We start from the raw sequence: 24,158 nt of genomic DNA on the forward strand, positions 1-24,158 counted from the left end.
TAAAATGTTGATTTACAGAAAGATTACGACCCTCTTCTTTTAAACATTAACAACTGTGTTTAAAACAGTGTTTCCCTCACATTCCTGCAAGTGCAGTGTGCACTATAAATACGCTACTTAGTAGCAAGCAGCAACTCTATGGAGTCCAGACAATTGTCTTATTGATATTAGATGAAGTAATCCTTGATGTAATCAGCAGTTTTTTAACAATATAATTGTAATCCCTTTTTTTTTTTTAAGTACTCCGGGCTGATTACAGTTGCTTCATTTTTGTAATTGGATTACGTAATCCCCGTTTACATGTCATCTGTTACTACCCAACCCTGTCTATAGGGGAGCTCACCGTGTACCACTGGGGCCCTGCCCCAAAATGGCCACCGTGTTACAGTAAAAGCAACTCACTGTGTACCACTGGGGCACTGCCCCAAAATGGCCACCGTGTTACAGTAAAGGCAACTCACCGTGTACCACTGGGCCCTGCCCCAAAATGGCCACCGTGTTACAGTAAAGGAAACTCACCGTGTCTGTGGGGTCCTGCAGCCAGAGGCGTATGAGTGTGGCCAGGGTGTAGTAGAGCAGCAGCAGCATGATGGGGTTGACATAGTGGTGCCAGGACAGCGCCGGGTTGACCCGGAACATCCAGGTGTGGGAGCAGTCAGTCTGTACCACCGACGAGATGCCAAACAGACTGGTGGAGAGAGGGAAAGGTAGGATGGAGGGGGGGAGAGAGAGGGAGGGAGGGAAAGGCAGGTTGGAGGGAGGGAGGGGAGGATGGAGGGCGGGGAGGGGAGGGATGGAGAGAGGGAGGGAGGTAAGGAAAGGCATGGTGGAGGGAGGGGGGGAGGATGGAGAGTGGGAGAAAGGGAAAGGCAGGATGGAGGGGGGAGGGAGGGAGTATTATATCAGTTGTGCTGTCATCTTCATCTTGACAGTACACAGGGAGAGACAGGAGGAGGAGGGCGGTTGACACGGAATCTCTCTCTCTCTCTCTCTCTCTCTCTCTCTCTCTCTCTCTCTCTCTCTCTCTCTCTCTCTCTCTCTCTCTCTCTCTCTCTCTCTCTCTCTCTCTCTCTCTCTCTCTCTCTCTCTCTCTCTCTCTCTCTCTCTCTCTCTCTCTCTCTCCTTAAGGAGGCAAAACAACAACAGATGCCTCGGGGTAAGGGATAGAAAAGTGAGGGAGGATGGAAAGAGAGAAAAGAGACAGAGACGCCAAAGTGCACAACAGTTACTCCAGCAGTCTTTAGTTTAGGGTTATACACAGTACCAGTCAAGTTTAGACACACCTACTCATTGAAGGGTTTTTCTTTACTTTTACTATTTTCTACATTGTAGAATAATAGTGAAGACATCAAAACTGAAATAACACATATGGAATCATGTAGTAACCAAAAAAGTGTAAAACAAATCAAAATATATTTTAGATTCTTTAAAGTAGCCACCCTTTGCCTTGATGACAGCTTTGCACACTATTGGCATTTTCTCAACCAGCTTCATGAGGAATGCTTTTCCAACAGTCTTGAAGGAGTTCCCACATATGCTGAGCACTTGTTGGTTGCTTTTCCTTCACTCTGCGGTCCAACTTATCCCTAACCATTTCAATTGGGATGAGGTCAGGTGATTGTGGAGGCCAGGTCATCTGATGCAGCACTCCATCACTCTCCTTCTTGGGTAAATAGCCCTTACACAGCCTGGAGGTGTGTTTTGGGTCATTGTCCTGTTGAAAAACAAATGATAGTCCCACTAAGCACAAACCAGATGGGATGGTGATTCTCTGTAGAATGATGTGGTAGCCATGCTGGTTAAGTGTGCCTTGAATTCTAAATAAATCACTGACAGTGTCACCAGCAAAGCAATCCACACACCCTCACACCTCCTCCTCCATGCTTCATGGTGGGAACAACACATTCAGAGATCATCCGTTCATATGACAAAAACACGGCGGTTGGAACCAAAGATTTCAAATTTGGACTCATCAGACCAAAGGACCGATTTCCACCGGTCTAATATCCATTGCTTGTGTTTCTTGGCCCAAGCAAGTCTCTTCTTATTATTGGTGTCCTCTAGTAGTGGTTTCTTTGCAGCAATTCGACCATGAAGGCCTAATTCACACAGTTTCCTCTGAACAGCTTATTTAAGCTGTTCTTGCCATAATATTGACTTGGTGTTTTACCAAATGGGGCTGTCTTCTGTTTACCATCCTTACCTTGTAACAACACAACTGATTGTCTCAAAAGCATTATGAAGGAAAGAAATCCCACAAATGAATTATTAACAAGTCACACCTGTTAATTTAAATGCATTCCAGGTGACTACCTCATGAAGCTGGTTGAGAGAATGTCAAGAGTGTGCAAAGCTGTCATCAAGGCAAAGGGTGGCGACTTCAAATAATCTACAATATATTTGGATTTGTTTAACACTTTTTTGGTTACGACATTATTCCATATGTGTTATTTCATAGTTTTGATGTCTTCACTATTATTCTAGTATAGTAAATGACTGGTACTGTATATATATCATGCCACTGTAATTGACCGGAATTGTTTTCTTTGGGATCAAGGCCCTTGTGTCCTGTTAGGAGTAATGTAAGGTTGGCCTGTGATACTAACATTCTAAAACTGGAGCTTGTCTTATTAATAGTTAGACCTTAGAATTCACATCATAATGGAATACGATGGGTTTGGGTGTGTGGCTCTTTTCAACTCTGGCCAGAGTAAGAAAATATGAAGTGTAATTTCCTCTGCCTTCTTGGCATAGCCAACCTCCAAACCAGATGCTTTCATGCCCAAGCGCTGCTGCCACAGCTGGAGAAAGCTGACCACTGAGTACTAGTGTGTCTTCAATCAAGTGGCATATAGGGTGAATAGCAATAGTATTTCGTTCTTCGTGTCCTCTCTCCCCGCCTCTTTCTTAAAACGCATTGGAGAAGGTCCGAGGGAAGGAGTAGGAGGCGAGGAGAGAGGACACGAGGAATCAAGGAAATATATGATTGACATGAAATCAAAGGCTACAGGGCACTTTGTGGGTCATTCTAATCTGCCATGGATTGTCATGGTTTTACCAAGAAGATAGACAGTAAACATGATTCAGAAAGAATAACTATTATACAACTAATCTGTCATTTGTGAAGTCATAAACACCATTACATAAAAAACACAGAATGGATACACAACAAGAACACAGACTGGATAGACAACAAGAACACAGACTGGATACACAACAAGAACACAGACTGGATACACAACAAGAACACATAATGGATAGACAACAAGAACACATAATGGATAGACAACAAGAACACAGAATGGATACACAACAAGAACACAGAATGGATAAACAACAAGAACACATAATGGATACACAACAAGAACACAGAATGGATAGACAACAAGAACACAGAATGGATAGACAACAAGAACACAGAATGGATAGACAACAAGAACACAGAATGGATAGACAACAAGAACACAGAATGGATACACAACAAGAACTAACACAGACACCCGAGTCGTTGATACACCGACAAGGCACAGATGTTAGTTCAACGTCTAGTTTTGATTGAATTCAACATGAAATCAACAAAAAATGTCACAATGTCATTGGATTTAGGTTAAAAGTTGGATGAAAAAAATATTCAAAAATACCTGACTTTTTAAATTTTTGTTTGAAATGAAGTGGAAACAATGTTTATTCAACCAGTTTTTGCCCAGTGGGTTTCTTGCGCTGATGTTACGATAAACACTTTACACCAAAAATCCCACTTGACATTTTCTTCTAATTTCAGCATTTATTACAAAACAACATTTGCTTTTTTGCTACCCAAAGTCGTTTTTATTCTGGAGTTTGGGTCTAAATTAAAAAGCACAAATATTTCAACTTAAACTCGGGTAGTAATCAAAAAGGCTACCCACAAATGTTAAACTACAAAGTACTGATTGTGCGGGTTTTACTGTCAGAGGGTTCTTTGTTTTAGCCCAGAGGCAAGCCAACTCTGCACCCAATCAGCCCAGTGCGTAGCTATTAATGGTGGGCTGGGTCATAATTTGGGGCACTCTGATTCAATAAAAAGTCCAATCACGTGGTAGAATAATGGGTTTCATTAAAGAAACGAGTGAAGGCATATAGGGAATGATACATAGCGAGTGCAGACGTAAAGGGAAGGATTCCAAACGAGTGCAGACGTAAAGGGAAGGATCCATAATGAGTGAAGGCGTATAGTGATGGATCCATAATGAGTGAAGGCGTTTGGTGAAGGATCCATAATGAGTGAAGTCGTATAGTGATGGATCCATAATGAGTGAAGGCGTATAGGAAAGGATCCATAATGAGTGAAGGCGTATAGTGAAGGATCCATAATGAGTGAAGGCGTATAGTGAAGGATCCATAATGTGTGAAGGCGTATAGTGAAGGATCCATAATGAGTGAAGGCGTATAGTGAAGGATCCATAATGAGTGAAGGATACATAATGAGTGAAGGCGTATAGTGAAGGATCCATAATGAGTGAAGGCATATAGTGAAGGATCCATAATGAGTGAAGGCGTATAGAGAAGGATCCATAATGAGTGAAGGTGTATAGTGAAGAATCCATAATGAGTGAAGGCATATAGTGAAGGATCCATAATGAGTGAAGGCGTATAGTGAAGGATCCATAATGAGTGAAGGCGTATAGTGAAGGATCCATAATGAGTGAAGGCGTATAGTGAAGGATCCATAATGAGTGAAGGCGTATAGTGATGGATCCATAATGATCCATAATGAGTGAAGGCGTATAGTGAAGGATCCATAATGAGTGAAGGCGTATAGTGAAGGATCCATAATGAGTGAAGGCGTATAGTGAAGGATCCATAATGAGTGAAGGCGTATAGTGAAGGATCCATAATGAGTGAAGGCGTATAGTGAAGGATCCATAATGAGTGAAGGCGTATAGTGAAGGATCCATAATGAGTGAAGGCGTATAGTGAAGGATCCATAATGAGTGAAGGCGTATAGTGAAGGATCCATAATGAGTGAAGGATACATAATGAGTGAAGGCGTATAGTGAAGGATCCATAATGAGTGAAGGTGTATAGTGAAGGATCCATAATGAGTGAGTGAAGGATCCATATAGAGAAGGATCCATAATGAGTGAAGGCGTATAGTGAAGGATCCATAATGAGTGAAGGCGTATAGTGAAGGATCCATAATGAGTGAAGGCGTAGAGTGAAGGATCCATAATGAGTGAAGGCGTAGAGTGAATGATCCATAATGAGTGAAGGCGTATAGTGAAGGATACGTGTGTGTATGTTTTAGGACAAATATAAAAACCACAGAATGGGTGTATCTGTGTCTTGAGTCTTCCACATAAAACTGGACGGTTAGAACTGTTTTTTGTTTGAGGAGGGGGTTTGTATGAAATGTAATGTTATGTCGTTCCTGGTGATTTTGAGAGTATGAATGGCTGCTAACCTTCAACATGTTAAAGCAAGAAGGTCTTTAAGGTTGATCTTATTGTGTTTATTTGTACTGTTATTTCACAGAACACACACACACACACACACACACACACACACACACACACACACACACACACTACCTATCAGTCTCCATATAACATTAATATACACAGTTACAGCTTACTCCAAATACAGAACATCTATTGGACCACCCCCCATTACACACACTGTTTGGTTAGTTGGCAGTGCACATTTCACGGCGAGTGAGAGCTTTTACCCTCACCCATACCCGGGCACGAACCAGGGACCCTCTGCACACATCAATAACAGTCACCCACGAAGCATCGTTACCCATCGTTACCCAGAAGCCGCGGCCCTTGCAGAGCAAGGGGAACTTCTACTTCAAAGTCTCAGAGCAAGTGACGTCACCGATTGAAACGCTATTTAGCTCGCACCACCGCTAACTAAGCTAGCCGTTTCACATCCATTACACTAGCATTGTTACAGCACTCTCCTTCTAAAAATACTCTGATCATGCCCTAATTTAGATTAATTGCCTCCACTTTACTCAGGGGTCTCTCTCTCTCTCTCTGTCTCTAAAAACGTAGATTTTTCTTTCTCTCCTTTTCTCGCTCGCTCCCACAATTCATGTGAAGTTCCCTGAAACCAGCTGTGTAATTTCGGAGCGGGCCAAGAATGGGCCGGCGTAATGAGAACCACCTGGGTCTGTGGAACGGAGGGGAACCGGAGCTGGGCCGGATGGCTGGCCTGGGCCACCTCTCCCTGGTCTGGCTCTCTCTGGGCCCTGACAGGGGCTGGATGGAGGGTCCGATTGGGTCACAGGGTGCATGGTGGGAGTGCTTTTTTGGGGGGGAGGGTGATGGCGTAATGGCATATAGGGTAGAGGTATTAGTTGATAGGATGGTGTATAGGGTAGAGGTATTCTGAACTATGTGGAACGGCAGGGCCTAATAAGGGGACAGCGTGTGAAGGGAGATGAGGGGCGAGATACCGATGTTAGCCTATATATACATACTATGAGGTCAAAATAACACTATGAAATTGTGAAAATTATGATAATGCCCTTTTGGTATAAGAGCTTGTGGGGAAAAAATGGCTGGAATTTCCACCTGTTCAGGTGGAATGGAGTTTTTGGGCCAAAGCATTACATCACAATCTAATCTGATCTGATTATTCAGTCATCTTTTATTTGGGTGGCCTCTGTGTATGTAAATATATAAAAATGTGTATAAACACGCCCACATTATAAGACTATTTTCATGAAATTAGCACACACACTGATTTATTAGACGTACAGCGATGATTTTAAAATAAATAAATAAACAATACTTAATGGGGACTTAAATGAACTAAGATCTTATTGAAATGCAATGATTAGTTGGGACACATTCAACCATCCAATTACTCTATGGTAGTTTCCTGTTGCTCTGCGGTTATAAGTAATCAAACAATACCTGCTCGCTTAAACAGCCACACTAATGTGTCGGAGGAAACACCGTACACCTGGCGACCGTGTCAGCATGCATGAGCCCAACCCATCACAGGAGTCGCTAGACTGCGATTGGACAAGACATCCCTGCCGGCCAAATCATCCCCTAACCACACTAGGCCACCTGTGCACCGTGCCATGGGTCTCCCGTGCACCGTGCCATGGGAGCATGCACGGCCGTCTGCGAACAGAGCCTGGACTCAAACCAGGATCTCTAGTGGCACAGCTGGCATTGAGATGCAGTGCCTTAGGCCACCGCGCCGCTCAGGAGGCCCTAGAATGACGTTATTAAGTATATGATCCGTACCTTTGAGAATAATCTCTCGGTTGTGAAATTTTAAGTGATTCGACTGGTCCTCAATCTGCTTTCCTCCATCAGGATCTCAAATGCTAAATTCTACACACATAGAGACAAGGTGCAGTACATTTTGAAAATACTTTAAGAGTTTTAACTGGAGGTTTGGTCTGATATCTCATATCGTCATCATTGTTTCCTTCCCTCCCTTTATCTATTGATCCCATTTGATTCTTGAAGTATAGCACTTACAAATGCCTATGACCTTAGTTCAACTGCCATTCCTCATCAGAACCCAAAATGATACTCCAATGATACTTTTCGCTCCAAGATGGCATAGCAGTTCACACGTCTTTTGTCCTCGTCTTGTCGTGTCCCGTAGATATATATATATATATTTACAAATTTCTTCGCATACCTTTTTATTTATATATTTTTTTATTTTCCATAAACTCATCTTCAAAACACTCTCCTGCAACCCGCCTCACCAATTTATATATTTTAAAAAAAGAAAGTATTATTTACCTCAAATCTGTAATCCTCCATAGAAGCTAGCCTGAAGCTAATCAGAAGCTAGTTAGCTTCTTTACTGGCTAATCGTTAGTATTCAGCTAACTTCATCAACAGCTATCCTTTAGCTCGAAAATCTATCGCCAGTTTTGTACGGCGCGGCTCGGACCGGAACATACCGGACCTATTTTTCTCTCCATGTCCCCGGATTTCAACCGCTAACTCTGGACATTTATACCTGGATCTCGCAGCTAGCTAGCTGCTATCCGTGTGACTATCGGCTTTCGTCGATTCCGGAGTAAACATCAATTATTCCGGAGCTAGCCAGCTGAAGAGTTCCATCAGTCACCCCTGGGCTACAATCACTTATCCGGACCCGTTTTACTGCCAACGCGGAGCCCCACCGGGCCTTCACAACTGGACTACCGACGTTATCTACCCGAGGGAGTTATCCAGCTGGCTCCTCCGTCGTGACGTTACCTGAACGCCCATCTGCGGTCCGCTAACCGTTAGCTGTCTTACCGGCTGCTATCTGAATAGACCTATCGGACAATTTATTTATTTGATTCGATTTTTTCTTGGGCCTCTATAACTATATGTTGTTGTTGTTGTTTTTTTGGCGAATTGGATTCATCCCCTCTACCACAAGGAACCCCACTAATCCTACCGTCTGAAATGCACGAGGTGGCTAATAACAGACCTCCATCCTATGCTAGCTTGCTACCGATGGCCCGGCTAGCTGTCTAAATCGCCGTGACTCCAACCAACCCCACTACTCACTAGACCCTTTTGATCACTCGACTAAGCATGCCTCTCCTTAATGTCAATATGCCTTGTCCATTGCTGTTCTGGTTAGTGTTTATTGGCTTATTTTACTGTAGAGCCTCTAGTCCTGCTCACTATACCTTATCCAACCTATTAGTTCCACCACCCACACATGCGATGACATCTCCTGGTTTCAATGATGTTTCTAGAGACAATACCTCTCTCATCATCACTCAATACCTAGGTTTACCTCCACTGTATTCACATCCTACCATACCTTTGTCTGTACATTATACCTTGAAGCTATTTTATCGCCCCCCAGAAACCTCCTTTTACTCTCTGTTCCAGACGATCTGGACCCTTTCTTTCTAAAATTATCTGCGGAAATTGTTGCCACCCCTATTACTAGCCTGTTCAACCTCTCTTTCGTGTCGTGACCTCTGGCAGTCTCTATGGGGGTGCCACAGGGTTCAATTCTTGGACCGACTCTCTTCTCTGTATACATCAATGATGTCGCTCTTGCTGCTGGTGAGTCTCTGATCCACCTCTACGCAGACGACACCATTCTGTATACTTCTGACCCTTCTTTGGACACTGTGTTAACAACGCTCCAGGCAAACTTCAATGCCATACTACAACTCTCCTTCCGTGGCCTCCAATTGCTCTTAAATACAAGTAAAACTATATGCATGCTCTTCAACCGATCGCTGCCTGCACCTGCCTGCCTGTCCAACATCACTACTCTGGATGGCTCTGACTTAGAATACGTGGACAACTACAAATACCTAGGTGTCTGGTTAGACTGTAAACTCTCCTTCCAGACCCACATCAAACATCTCCAATCCAAAGTTAAATCTAGAATTGGCTTCCTATTTCACAACAAAGCATCCTTCACTCATGCTGCCAAACATACCCTTGTAAAACTGACCATCCTACCAATCCTCGACTTCGGCGATGTCATTTACAAAATAGCCTCCAATACCCTACTCAACAAATTGGATGCAGTCTATCACAGTGCAATCCATTTTGTCACCAAAGCCCCAAATACTACCCACCATTGCGACCTGTCCGCTCTCGTTGGCTGGCCCTCGCTTCATACTCGTCGCCAAACCCACTGGCTCCATGTCATCTACAAGACCCTGCTTGGTAAAGTCCCCCTTTATCTCAGCTCGCTGGTCACCATAGCATCACCCACCTGTAGCATGCGCTCCAGCAGGTATATCTCTCTGGTCACCCCCAAAACCAATTCTTTCTTTGGCCGCCTCTCCTTCCAGTTCTCTGCTGCCAATGACTGGAACGAACTACAAAAATCTCTGAAACTGGAAACACTTATCTCCCTCACTAGCTTTAAGCACCAGCTGTCAGAGCAGCTCACAGATTATTGCACCTGTACATAGCCCACCTATAATTTAGCCCAAACAACTACCTCTATATTGTATTTACTTCGCTACCATGGCCTTTTTTTTGCCTTTACCTCCCTTATCTCACCTCATTTGCTCACATTATATATAGACTTATTTTTCTACTGTATTATTGACTGTATGTTTGTTTTACTCCATGTGTAACTCTGTGTCGCTGTATGTGTCGAACTGCTTTGCTTTATCTTGGCCAGGTCGCAATTGTAAATAAGAACTTGTTCTCAACTTGCCTACCTGGTTAAATAGGTGAAATAAAAGGTGAAAAAAAAAATAAAAAAATAAATGTTTGCAAACATTGGTACATGTACATGTAAACAAGCACTATATACATGTAAACAAACAGGGTTAAAATGATCATGTTGATATCATGGATGGTCAGCCCTTGTATCCATAGCTCTGTCTTTGAATTTGAGAGTGGTTACATTTCTCCAGCCCAAATCCCAATAGTTTTTACCTAAAGAGGGGCGGGGATTACCCTTTTGTTTTTATTTAAACTGCTGATTGTCACTTTAAATAGGCTGTTTAGTTGCTTATTCTTTACCTTAAATTTGGCTTGAGTGTTGCATGTATGGTTCAAATACACATACACTACTGTTCAAAAGTTTGGGGTCATACAGAAATATCTTGCTTTCCATGAAAACATACATGAAATGAGTTGCAAAATAAATAGGAAATATAGTCAAGATGTTGACAAGGTTATAAATAATGATTTTTAATTGAAATAGGTGTCTCCTTCAAACTGTGCTTTCGTCAAACAATCCTCCATTTGCAGCATTTACAGCCTTGCAGACCTAAAGAGATTTCACTCCATGCTTCCTGAAGCACCTCCAACAAGATGGATCGGCATGATGGGCACTTCTTACATACCATACGGTCAAGCTGATTCCACAAAAGCTCAACAGGGTTGAGATTCGGTGACTGTGCTGGCCACTCTGTCCAGTGTCTGTGTTCTTTTAACCATCTTAATCTTTTCTTTTTATTGGCCAGTCTGAGATATGACCTTTTCTTTGCAACTCTACCTAGAAGGCCAGCATCCCGGAGTCGCCTCCTCACTGTTGACATTGAGACTGGTGTTTTGCGGGTACTATTTATTGAAGCTGCCAGTTGAGGACTTGTGAGGCATCTGTTTCTCAAACTAGACACTCCAATGTACTTGTCCTCTTGCTCAGTTGTGTGCCGGGCCTCCCACTCCTGTTTCTATTCTGGTTAGAGCCAGTTTGCGCTGTTCTGTGAAGGGAGTAGTACCCAGCATTGTACGAGATCTTCAGTTTCTTGGCAATTTCTCACATGGAATAGCCTTCATTTCTCAGAACAAGAATAGACTGATGAGTTTCAGAAGAAAGTGCTTTGTTTCTGGCCAATTTGAGCCTGTAATCAAACCCACAAATACGGATGCTCCAGATGTTCAACAAGTCTAAAGAAGGCCAAGTTTATTGCTTTTTTAATCAGAACAACAGTTTTCAGCTGTGCTAACATAATTGCAAAATGGTTTTCTAATGATCAATTAGCCTTTTAAAATGTTAAACCTGGATTATCTAACACAACATGCCATTGGAACACAGGAGTGATGGTTTCTGATAATGGGCCTCTGTACGCCTATGTAGATATTCCATAAAAAATCTGCCATTTCCAGCAACAAACGTTTCCAGCTACAATAGTCATTTACAACATTAACAATGTCTACACTGTATTTCTGATCAACTTGATGTTATTTTAATGGACACATTTTTTGTGCTTTTTTTCAAAAACAAGTGACCCCAAACTTTTGAACGGTAGTGTATGATATAATATTTATCAATTTCTTAACACTTGTAACCACACAATCCTTGGTTTATTTGGGGGACACCTTTTGGCTCAGGAGCACTACCAGAGGAAATAGTTATTCAAATAGCCTCTATAAAAGGTAAAAAAACAACAACAAGCAATGTCATATTATTCCTTGACAACCTTAATTTACGTCTCTATAAATTAAGCTCAAATACGTCCAAATAACCTCTTGGCCAATATCAAGTTCAACTCCACTCCACACAAAACACAACATTCGCAGGGCATGACAACATCCCAACTGCTATTCCTGTTCAAAAATCCTCCTTTGCTGTGAAGTTCTCCTTGGCTCAGTTGGGCTGAGCGCTGATACTGGGGCCAGATGAAATACACCATGATCTACGTCCTCCAGCAGATGTCAAACACATTGTTGTGTGTTGTCTGGAGCAGAGGAAATCTTAAAGGTGTACCACCCACTGACAGCTCCCTGTGATGCTTTTCATAGGAATCCCTCTGCCTTTCTTTTTTTTAAATATAGTGAAAGAAAAGAGGTGAGGAAAAAGGAGAGAGAGAGCGAGAGAAAGAGAGAGAGAGAGAGAGAGAGAGAGAGAGAAGAGATACATCTTCACCCTTTCAATTTGACACAAGCAATCTCTTCCACAAGAAATACCACCGCTCTCATGGTCGGATCGTAACTTAGGGCCAAAACCCACAGACGGACACCTGACACCCATTCTGACATGCAATCGGCTCAGACGTTGACACTTGATTGGTTTGCTAGGTTAGATTTGGTGGTCTTTTTCCCCCCCTAGCCACATTTGTTTGGGGTAATAATATTGGTGACCGTCAGAGCCTCAGTCAGCCTCTGTGTTCTTGTATTCCATATCTAGAGGATTACACACTGACGATGTTATGCTGATATGCTGCGATTCAAAACGATCCTGTAAGCAGATGTAATGCAATGGGGGTTACTTTATATGGATGATGCATGTGCATTGCCCTTGAAACTACATGAAAACACGCACACGCACACACACACACACACACACACACACACACACACACACACACACACACACACACACACACACACACACACACACACACACACCTGGCATAGCTATCCCCAGGTGGGATGAGCTCCTGGAAGAACTGGAACTGGTAGAGGTAGAGAGTCACCAGGTGACCAGCGCTGAAGATGGCCATGAGGACACACAGACAGCTGAAGATGAGCGGGTGGAATGTCCGACAGAAGGACCACCAGGTACACAGGCCCAGGAAGGTGAAGAAGTAGACTGCAGAGGTCAGGGAGGGCAGCATGATGCCTGGAACAGCACAGAAGCAGAGTGGGGACATAGTGATTCATGGAACATCCTCTGTGAGACTGGATGGAAAAGAATACATTGTATTAAACCTTTACGCCGTTGTCAAATCTCATCTCTGATTCGTACATTTCACACTTGAGTAAGAAAAATCCAAACACAATTGGTAATTTCAGAATTTCAGGAAAGGAAGTTAAACATTCAGAAAGTCTTTGGGAATCAAGGTTCATCATGATAATCTACAATAGATGTGTGGGGAGATTTAATTGTATTGTCTTAATACAAATATTGAATATTTACACTGTCAAATTTTATTAAATTAAATCAGGGATTCAATCATGTCAATTTAAGCAAATTACAAATGGAGTAATTCAACTGCTCTGATGATAAATTGTGGATTGCCAGTCATTCGATTGAGTGAGGGCACTTACCTGTAAGGCCCAGTAGAATGGTGACCACTACTTTCCCTGCTGTGGTAATAAGATTCCCAATAATCTCCTTGACTTTGGATGCCATCGCTGCTATCTGACGAAGGAACTTCATCTTGGTGCTCTCCTCCTCTACTTCTCTATCCCCTTCTTGCCCGTCTCCTCCCTCCTCCAACTCGTCCCCAGTCATCTCTCCATCTCCATCCCCACCCGTCTCAAAGTCCTCCTCGAACATCAGGTCGTCCTCCTCCAACTCAACCTCCTCCTCCTTTTCCCCCTCCTCTTTCTCAACCTCCTCTTCCTTCTTTTCCTGGGGAAAGAAGATGAATACAATCAGTATCAACGCAGAAGTTAATAACATGTACACCTTGTAGCTAGGGCCTTTACCCTGCCTCGTTGATTAGAAATGGCACCCTGCCTCGTTGAGTAGAAACGGCACCCTGCCTCGTTGAGTAGAAATGGCACCCTGCCTCGTTGATTAGAAACGGCACCCTGCCTCGTTGAGTAGAAACGGCACCCTGCCTCGTTGATGAGAAACGGCACCCTGCCTCGTTGAGTAGAAACGGCACCCTGCCTCGTTGAGTAGAAACGGCACCCTGCCTCGTTGAGTAGAAACGGCACCCTGCCTCGTTGATGAGAAACAGCACCCTGCCTCGTTGATGAGAAACAGCACCCTGCCTCGTTGATGAGAAACGGCACCCTGCCTCGTTGATGAGAAACGGCACCCTGCCTCGTTGAGTAGAAACGGCACCCTGCCTCGTTGAGTAGAAACCGCACCCTGCCTCGTTGATGAGAAACCGCACCCTGCCTCGTTGATGAGAAACCGCACCCTGCCTCGTTGATGAGAAACCGCACCCTGCCTCGTTGATGAGAAACAGCACCCTGCCTCGTTGATGACAAACAGCACCCTGCCTCATTGATGAGAAACAGCACCCTGCCTCGTTGATGAGAAACAGCACCCTGCCTCATTGATGACAAACAGCACCCTGCCTCGTTGATGACAAACAGCACCCTGCCTCGTTGATGAGAAACAGCACCCTGCCTCGTTGATGAGAAACAGCACCCTGCCTCATTGATGACAAACGGCACCCTGCCTCGTTGATGACAAACAGCACCCTGCCTCGTTGATGACAAACAGCACCCTGCCTCGTTGATGACAAACAGCACCCTGCCTCGTTGATGACAAACAGCACCCTGCCTCGTTGATGACAAACAGCACCCTGCCTCGTTGATGACAAACAGCACCCTGCCTCGTTGATTAGAAACGGCCTTGTTGAGTAGCCCTGCTTTGATGAGAGGAAACGTATCTGCTGAGTAGCCCTGCTTTGTTGAGTAGAAACGTATCTGCTGAGTAGCCCTGCTTTGTTGAGTATAAATGTATTTTCTTAGTAGCACTGCTTTGCTGAGATGCTCTGCTTTGTTGAGAGAACTCAATTCCACAGACGTCTTAGTATAGTGTGGACCCAATATGACACTTTGAGTGTTTGTGTGTTGAGAGTGAGACACGAGAGCTGTGCTAATAACCCTGTTAAGCATTTGCTGCAGAACCATGTTGCAGTAAAACTGTTGGTAAGGGTTAAGGAGGGTCCCAGGAGTTACGTCCCATTGTAATTATTCATGAGAGGGGTTATAGGAGAGATTAGCGGTCTGCTTGACAGTGACATTCAGCAGGACCGTACTCCAGACCACACGTTTAACGACCATTTCAACCAGTTGTCTCTTTTTATTGCACAAAAGGATTATCCCCACTCTAACGACTGCCTGCAATGCAGCAGACCAGCACTTTTCACTAAACGTCAGCCAGTGCATTTGGCTTTATATAGCAATTATATTAGAAGACTGCTATCGTGCAAACCAGGAAAAAGGCATATGGATGTCAATAAATTGCAAATGGTTAACATTCTGGTTTACATTAGCCATGAGCTATAGTGTAACGTACATCACATTGCATTTAATAAAGTTCAGTTAATAGCAGCCGTTCATATCAGGCCATATGTTGGAAGTAACACAGGGGAAAGATGAGCAGGTTATTATGTATATTCATAGCATAAATCCCTGGAGTTCAACAGATGTTGCCATTGCGTCATTGCTTTTACAGTGCCTTCAGAAAGTATTCATACCCCAACACGTATTCAACATTTTGTTGTGTTCTATCATTATAGTCTATAAATAGTGCATATAGGCTGTGACTTACTTAAAATTAAATACAAATTAAACAAAAAAATGCATGATTAGGCTCAGTCTCCAGTGCCTTTGAATTCATTTTTTAGAAACAGAGTCTGTGGCTCCAGGCTGATGTGATGGTGCCTGGAGAGCAGACCAGCAACAGAGAATCTCCTCTCAGCGTTTGCAGAACCACTGGGGATGGTAAACACTGGAACCACTGGGGATGGTAAACACTGGAACCACTGGGGATGGTAAACACTGGAACCACTGGGGATGGTAAACACTGGAACCACTGGGGATGGTAAACACTGGAACCACTGGGGATGGTAAACACTGGAACCACTGGGGATGGTAAACACTGGAACCACTGGGGATGGTAAACACTGGAACCACTGGGGATGGTGAACACCCTTCGGGCCACTCTTACCAGGCTGGGCAGGATGCACATGTTTCTTGTGTTGTTCGTTGGTAAATAGGCCTAAAGGATTTTAGGTGAAATAACCCTAGCAAAATGGAAAGCTCCGTGAAAGAGATAATATGCCAGATATTGGGTCAAAGTCATTGACGGCCTACTGTATTTATAAAAGAACGGAAATAATCTAAACTTTAGTGAGATCAAAGTTTTTGTTTATAAATACTTTACGACAATGACACACTTAGCTATCTACCCACCTCGTTCCTTTCTGTTAGCATGTACACATAGTAAGTACACCATCATGCTTTAGGGATATGTGTCTTTTCAGATTCCACAATGATTCTTAAGTTGTGGACACTACATCACCACACTCCCTCTCATGCTCTTGGGCCTCATCTTTGTAAATCAACTTGATTTTTCACCTGTGTGTTTTTAGAAGTTTCTTTCTGAAAATATTTAGTGAACTCCATAACAGTAGCTAAAGCAAGGGGCTATAACAGCACACAAATAGATTACAAATGCATGCTGGGCAGGGCAAGCCCTGAGCTCGTGAAGTGAGTGCTACTCGAGCGGAATTGGAAACGGCAAGAAGGCAGATGCTTCAAGCTTTGGGGAACTCGCTCCACACTCTAGTCAAATTGGCCACACTCTGCTACTTGCTCTGTTCCAGTTAAATTGGTCACACTCTGCTACTCGCTCTGCTTCCAGCTCCGGTACAGCTCTGCTCTGCTCACATACCCTGCTTGTTGCAGGATGCATGTTTATGAGTATTTCCATTCTGTACAGGCTCCCTTCTTTCACTCTGTCAATTAGGTTAGTAATGTAGAGTAACTACAATGTTGTTGATCCATCCTCAGTTATCTCCTATCACAGCCATTAAACTCTGTAACTTTTTTAAAGTCACTATTTGCCTCTTGGTGAAATCCCTGAGTGGTTTCCTTCCTCTCTGGCAACTGAGTTAGGAAAGACGCCTGTATCTTTGTAGTGACTGGGTGTATTGATAAACCATTTAAGTGTAATTAATAACTTCATCATGCTCAAAGGTCTGATTTTTTTTACCCATCTACCAATAGGTGCCCTCCTTTGCATTGTTAAACCTTCCTGGTCTTTGTGGTTGAATCTGTGTTTGAAATTCATGGCTCGACTGAGGGAACCTACAGATAATTGTATATGTGGGGTACAGAGATGAGGTAGTCATTCAAGAATTATGTTAAACACTATTATTGCACACAGAGTGAGTCCATGTAACTTGTTATGTGGCTTGTTAAGCAAATGTACAGCTTTACAGCTTTTCATTTTTTATTAATTAGTATAAAAAAAAGAAAAACATAACTCCACTTTGACATGATGAGATATATGTGTAGACCAGTGACAACAAATCTAAATTAGATTTGAATTTTAAATTCATGCTGTAACACAACAAAATGTGAAAAAAGTCAAGCGATGTGAATACTTTCTGTACATATCCAGTCTGTGTACTATATACAGTATACTGTACATGTTGTTATCCTTCTCCCATTCACAAACAATACATAATGTGAACAGCTGCATTTCAAATGCACATAAAGACTAATTATTAGCCTGTTTGTCTGTACATTAGATTATAAAGTGACATGCGTTAGGCGACAGACTTTCCTAACAAGGTTAGGGGAACATAAATGAATCTCCTGGGACATAACAGGATGGATGAGCATTAAGAGAAATGAGATTAGGTGTGGGACGTTGGAGACGAGACAGAATGTGGGCTTCACTTCAAAAGCACTAAGCAGACTAGCTGACTCAAAACTGTGGTAGATGCATCCGTTTACACGTTCTTATCGTATAGTATGTACTTCAAATGTCAATACAGAAGGACATTTAGAAATTAACTTCAGAAAAAGGAGGTCAAATCAAATGTTATTTAGCAACTGCTTTGTTTACAGAAAAGGGAGTTCAAATCAAATGTTATTTAGCAACTGCTTTGTTAGCAACAGCTGAAGACGACCAGTGAAATGCTTTACTTACGGGTGCTTTTTCAACAATGCAGAGTGAAAGATTTAACAAATATAAATATAAATATGCATATATATATATATACATATATATACATACACATACACACACACACACACACACACACACACACACACACACACACACACACACACACACACACACACACACACACACACACCACAAAGTTTTAGAAAACACATTCAATGTCTTCACATTCTACAATATAGACAAAAGTTTAAAAAAAATAAAGAAAAACATGAGTAGGTGTTCTAACACACACACACACACTTTTTGTAACTTTGTAACACACACACACACACACACACAAATACAGTCCAAAGTTTTAGAAAACCTATTCATTCAATGTCTTCACTATTATTCTACAATATAGAAAAAAGTTTAAAAAATAAAGAAAAACCCTGAATGAGTAGGTGGGAACGGCCAGGTCTTGGTAGATTTGCAGTGGTCTGATACTCCTTTCATTTCAATATTATCGCTTGCACAGTGCCTTGGGATGTTTAAAGCTTGGGAAATCTTTTTGTATCCAAATCCACCCAAGTCTCCTTTAAACACCTCTTCACAACAGATATCGGATTTGGATACAAAAAGATTTCTTTAAACACAAGGAGCACTGTGCGATAATATTGAAATGTATCAGACCACTGCAAATGTGTTCTAAACTTTGTTACAAGGAGAAGACTTCATGATGCTCTCTGAATGAACTGCAGAGATTTAAGCTGAGGTGGGGACCTCTGATAGGACTATCACTTTATGGAAGAGTGCAGGTGCATTTAGTTTGCCAGAAGCCACCTGGGAGACAAACCAAACATGTGGAAGAAGATCAGATGAAACCACACAGGTGGATTGTATTTATCATCATTAGTCATTTAGGTCAACAGGGAAGATGGTTAAAATTGGGAAGATCATTCAGAGATCCATTCACTGAACTGCAAAAGACCTGAGAGAGAGATTTGTCTTCCAACAAGATAATGCAAAACATAAAGCAAAATCTACAATGGAATGGTTCAAAAATAAACATATCCAGGTGTTAGAATGGCCAAGTCAAAGTGAATCCAATCGAGAATCTTTGAAAACTGCTGTTCACAAATGCTCTCCCCAACCTCACTTTTCAGCTGTTTTTTGAGTTTGTTGCAAAAAAGTTTGAAATATCCATAAATGTCGCTCCACTTCATGATTGTGTCCCACTTGTTGTTGGTTCTTCACACTTGTTGTTGATTCTTCACAAAAAAATACAGTTTTATATCTTTATATTTGAAGCCTGAAATGTGGCAAAAGGTCGCAAAGTTCAAGGGGGCCAAATACTTTCGCAAGGCACTGTACATAGGTTTTAGGCTATTTTTATTTTTCAACACTAGAAATAACCACAAGGTAGGAGACAAGGGACAAAAGGATCCCATTTATGTGACAAAAAAAAACAATATTTTACAAACCTGTAAAACTCGAGAGTAGTATCAAATGACAATGACCTGGAAATTCAAATTAAATGCACCTGTGCTTCTCCATACTTTGCAAAAATCCGTAACATAGCAAGATAAAAAAAGTAGTATATTTGTGTCATTGTAAGTAAGAATTTGTTTAAATAAAGGTTAAATTAAATTATATATATATATTTTTATTACTATAGTATAAATACTGTAGTAAAAAACGAATATATACTATAGTAATTACTGTATTATTGTTACAGATTGTAATATACAGTGTTATTTACTGCAGTGTTTTTGCGGACATTACTTTATTAATTAAGTGTTTTTGTTTTATTATCTTTGACATAGCAGTAGGGGCTTTGTCCTTGACGAAACCTACTGGACAAAATACTCAAAATGCTAATTTTCCAGAACCTGACTTAGGTCTAAAAGCACAGTTCAGAGCTTCTGCTCTTTTTAAAACCTGTAGGGAACACAATATATGGTCTACACTTGGCCTGTAGGTTTCTCACTTATGTGTGGCACAAATTGGGACTAAAGTGGAGGGGAATGGGCAGAGTAAATGCAAATGAAATACTGTAGTATTTACTTTAGTAATTACTGTAGTGTTTTTCCGGACATTACTGTAGTATTTACTGTTGTGTTTTTGTGGTCTGCAGTATACTGTAGTATTTACTATAGCATTTTAAAATATACTACAACATTATATAGTGAGTACTAAACATGATCAACGTATACTATAGTGTGTAGTATAGTATTCTACAGTATACTACAGTTTACTAAATAATTCTATTGTAAGTGCTGTAGTATTCTATAGTAAACTGTAGTTTTTTTTAATGTGGGTAACTCTGAAGAAATCTAATTCAACCCATCAGGCAGGGAAACAAAACAATATGAAGGCTACACCGCATAGACATGTTATTTCTGGTTCGGAAAAATAACCGCCAAGGGGAAGCCACCTCAAAAAAGGAAATTCAATGGCCCTGTATTGGAATGTTTGCTATTCATCATAATAAATACAATGATGGAAAAACTACAAACATTTAGTTAGAGAAACAGCTAATTAGATGGTGATTTTACTCCATCTGGTGATTTTACAACTAATTAGATGTAAAATCACCAATTTATGAATACAGGAAAAGCAAATTATTGCTATAAAACGAAACTATTCAAAATAGTTTTGTCATGTAAGCACATGTGGTCATCTGAGATTAATTGGTATAATTTCCTCAAAACATTAGTCTCTCATGGCACATATTGGCACACATGTAGGATCTTAATTTGAGCCAATTTTCTACAGCAGGAAAATAATCCTGCAGCAACAGCAAATGTGAATTGTGTCGATTATAATTAAGAAACATTTTTGTAGGGGTTGATCCATTTTCGTAAGGGAAAATCAAGTCTGACATTTCTAAATGGAAATTACAAACTAAAGAAGCTTTTATAAACCTCAAATACACTACACGTTTAAAAATGTCCTGCATTGCAGGAACGTTCTCCGGCAACAGGGTGATCAAATTAAGATCCGACATCTGTATAATAGTCCAACATGAGATCAAAGAGTCTTGGGGGGTTTGTTAGCTGTGGTTGGAACCTCAAACTCAACTGTGGTTCAACCGATCTAAAATCCTCTCCACAGCAAGGCAATCTCAGTTTTAATATCTATACTGGAGTCAGCAATTAGAGAACTAAAATACAAATCATTTTAGAGCAGCCGAATCAGTTGTTTATTTGAAATGGGCCTGCATGGTAAAAGTGAAATCTGCCTAGCTACATATTTTCCCTATATGTATCACACTGCCACAATGAATGAGCGCTCTGTGCGATCATTCACCGCCCTATCGTGAAATCTCCACAGGGCAAAACAAACAAGTCTTTCTCGCTGGGGAAAACACCAAAGTCAGTAATCTCCTCACTATCGTCAGCGGCGTATCGTAAATGATCGAACAAGTTGCGTTTGACGAAGCCCTATTTATTTAACTGAGGTGACTGCTCCCATGCAGCGTGCAGCTGCGGGATTCAAACTGCAATGTTCAACAGAGGAGGCAGCGAACGAACCAACCGCTCTCTTATGAACCTCCTGAGGGATCTGATTCCACCTCTTCCTCCTGGCTCTCACAAACGGGCTCTCAGTCTGTCCACAGGCCACACCCACTGTTACATCACTACACACTGTAAGAGGACGAAGGGGGTTGGAGTCAGTCTAGTCATCAGCACTCCCCCCTGGTAGGCTACTGCCAGATCACTGTACAGTAGCATGACTAGTTGGATACCTGGTTGTTGATTGGTCAACTTCCGTTTTCAACGGACCGAGAATATTGTCCGTCTGCATTCATGCAAACGACTTTGCAATTCATGATTTAAATGTTTCAACATGAAGAGGTGATAATCCTAGTACCCGAAGTCAATCTTAAATGAATGATTGTTTATTGTCAGCGATCTGAAGAGGTTCCAACCAACTCAATGCACCACAGTACACATATCAATCAGGAGCTCTGCTGGGGCAGTCCCAACTCAATGCACCACAGTACACATATCAATCAGGAGCTCTGCTGGGTCAGTCCCAACTCAATGCACCATAGTACACATATCAATCAGGAGCTCTGCCGGGGCAGTCCCAACCCAATGCACCATAGTACACATATCAATCAGGAGCTCTGCTGGGTCAGTCCCAACTCAATGCACCATAGTACACATATCAATCAGGAGCTCTGCTGGGGCAGACCCAACTCAATGCACCACAGTACATATCAATCAGGGGCTATGCCTGGTTTGACCCAACTCAATGCACCACAGTACACATATCAATCAGGGGCTATGCCTGGTCAGACCCAACTCAATGCACCACAGTACATATCAATCAGGAGCTCTGCCTGGGGCAGTCCCAGCAGTGTCCTATATATGGCTATACACAGACAAGTTATATTTGCATGATTTAGAATAATTAATTCATCATTACCATTTTGTTTCAATCATGTGACAGACCAACACCTCACAAGGCTCTACGCTGAGACCTTGAAATGAAGATATATTTCATTCGTTCTCAAAACAATGTGGCATACTGCCAACTTGCAGCTAATGACACATAAACCCCAATGGAAACGCCATACAAAAAGCATTCAGGAGCCAATCAGCTGCTCAGCCATGTAAATGTAAGGAGAGGGAGAGAGGGAGAGAGGGAGAGAGAGAGAGAGAGGAGAGAGGGAGGAGAGAGAGAGAAAGAGAGAAACATGTTCCATGTAAATTAGTTTATTAGTAAAGTCACAAATAACCACAGGTCAAACTTAATGGCTTCTAAGGAACCTATGAAAAGCAACATCTGGTGGTCCTGCTTGACTCAGTTGGTAAGACTGCGGTGCTAGTGACACCAAGGTCATGGGCTCAATTCCAACAGGGAACACATACACATATTGAAAATGTATGCAAGTGGCTTTGGACAGATGCATCTGCTCAGTGGTCTATGTTAGAAGACAAAAAAACTGTAAGACTGCCAACTAATCTATCAAGCTCAATAACAGCCAATCCATTCATATCCCCCTGCAGCTGCAGACAGAGAGGAACTAACAAGGAGAGCTGTGCTGACAGCATCAGGCTTGCTAGTGATAAACAGCTTTGGTGTCAACACATGGAAAACCAGTTGCTCTGGCTTCCTCATTGTCAGTTCATCCCATTCCTCATTGAGTTAGGGCTGATACACTGACAAGCGGGGCTCTATCTGAATGAATGATGGCATGTGTGAATACATCTTAACACAGTCCCTCACTCTGCCACCCACAGGGGTGTGTGTACCTGGGTACAGGGTACAGGCTGGTAGTTGGAGCGAAGCCAGGGTCGGCATATATGAGCTGCATAAGAATGTTGGCATGTGAGCTGAAATCATAGCTTAATATATCTGAGTGACTGAGATTTTGATGCAGTTCACCACTGTGTATAACTTGATGTAGCTTCTAGCTAGTATCAGCTATCTACAGTTGTAACTAGTTCACTAACTCAGCTAATGATTGCTCCATGGACTAGCTATAGCATCACAGTGAGCCTGTACATTGGCAAATGTTACAAAACAATGGTGATAGCTGGGCTGTGGAGCTGTGAGAGAGAGTCAGCCAGTGATCAGAGAAGTATGGTGGTGTGGTTCTAATCAGCCCTTAAGTCATATAACTGTAAAGGGCCATGCCAGGGGAGGGGGAGGGGCACATTCCAACTAATTACCGCTCCACAACACGCTGCACACTTGGAGAGAGCACGTCCCCACACTGCTTTTATTAGGGAAGAGTGAGTAGGGGGAGAGAAACAGAGAGGGAGGGAGACAGCAGCGAGAGAGGCAGAGAGGGAGCGAGAGACAGCAGAGAAAGAGAGAGAAGGAGAGAGAGAGAAAAAGGGGACAAGTTTGGATCAGGAGCCCTGTCCTGGCCCTGAGAGTCTCTGGCACCAGATGAGGAGAGGAGAGTAGACAGAGGAGAGGAGGGGAGAGAGGAGAGTAGACAGAGGAGAGGGGAGAGTAGACAGAGGAGAGGAGGGGAGAGAGGAGAGTAGACAGGGGAGAGAGGAGAGTAGACAGAGGAGAGGAGGGGAGAGTAGACAGAGGAGAGAGGAGAGTAGACAGAGGAGAGGAGGGGAGAGTAGACAGAGGAGAGGAGGGGAGAGTAGACAGAGGAGAGGAGGGAGAGTAGACAGAGGAGAGGAGGGGAGAGTAGA

The 24,158-nt window shown here is 42.4% G+C and overlaps 1 protein-coding gene across 1 annotated transcript in view; it reads right to left on the reverse strand.

Moving 5' to 3' along the window:
- LOC135521676 (piezo-type mechanosensitive ion channel component 2-like) overlaps positions 1-24,158 on the reverse strand; it is a 142,245-nt gene that overhangs the window by 435 nt on the left and 117,652 nt on the right. The window contains exons 6-8 of the mRNA XM_064947354.1: positions 13,446-13,752; positions 12,804-13,017; positions 520-688 (exon numbers count right to left, since the gene is read on the reverse strand). Of these exons, the coding sequence (XP_064803426.1) occupies positions 520-688; positions 12,804-13,017; positions 13,446-13,752 (690 nt within the window). The remainder of the gene's footprint in view (positions 1-519; positions 689-12,803; positions 13,018-13,445; positions 13,753-24,158) is intronic.

Source organism: Oncorhynchus masou, chromosome 30, assembly GCF_036934945.1.
Source record: "Oncorhynchus masou masou isolate Uvic2021 chromosome 30, UVic_Omas_1.1, whole genome shotgun sequence".
In the NCBI taxonomy this organism is placed as follows: domain Eukaryota; kingdom Metazoa; phylum Chordata; class Actinopteri; order Salmoniformes; family Salmonidae; genus Oncorhynchus; species Oncorhynchus masou.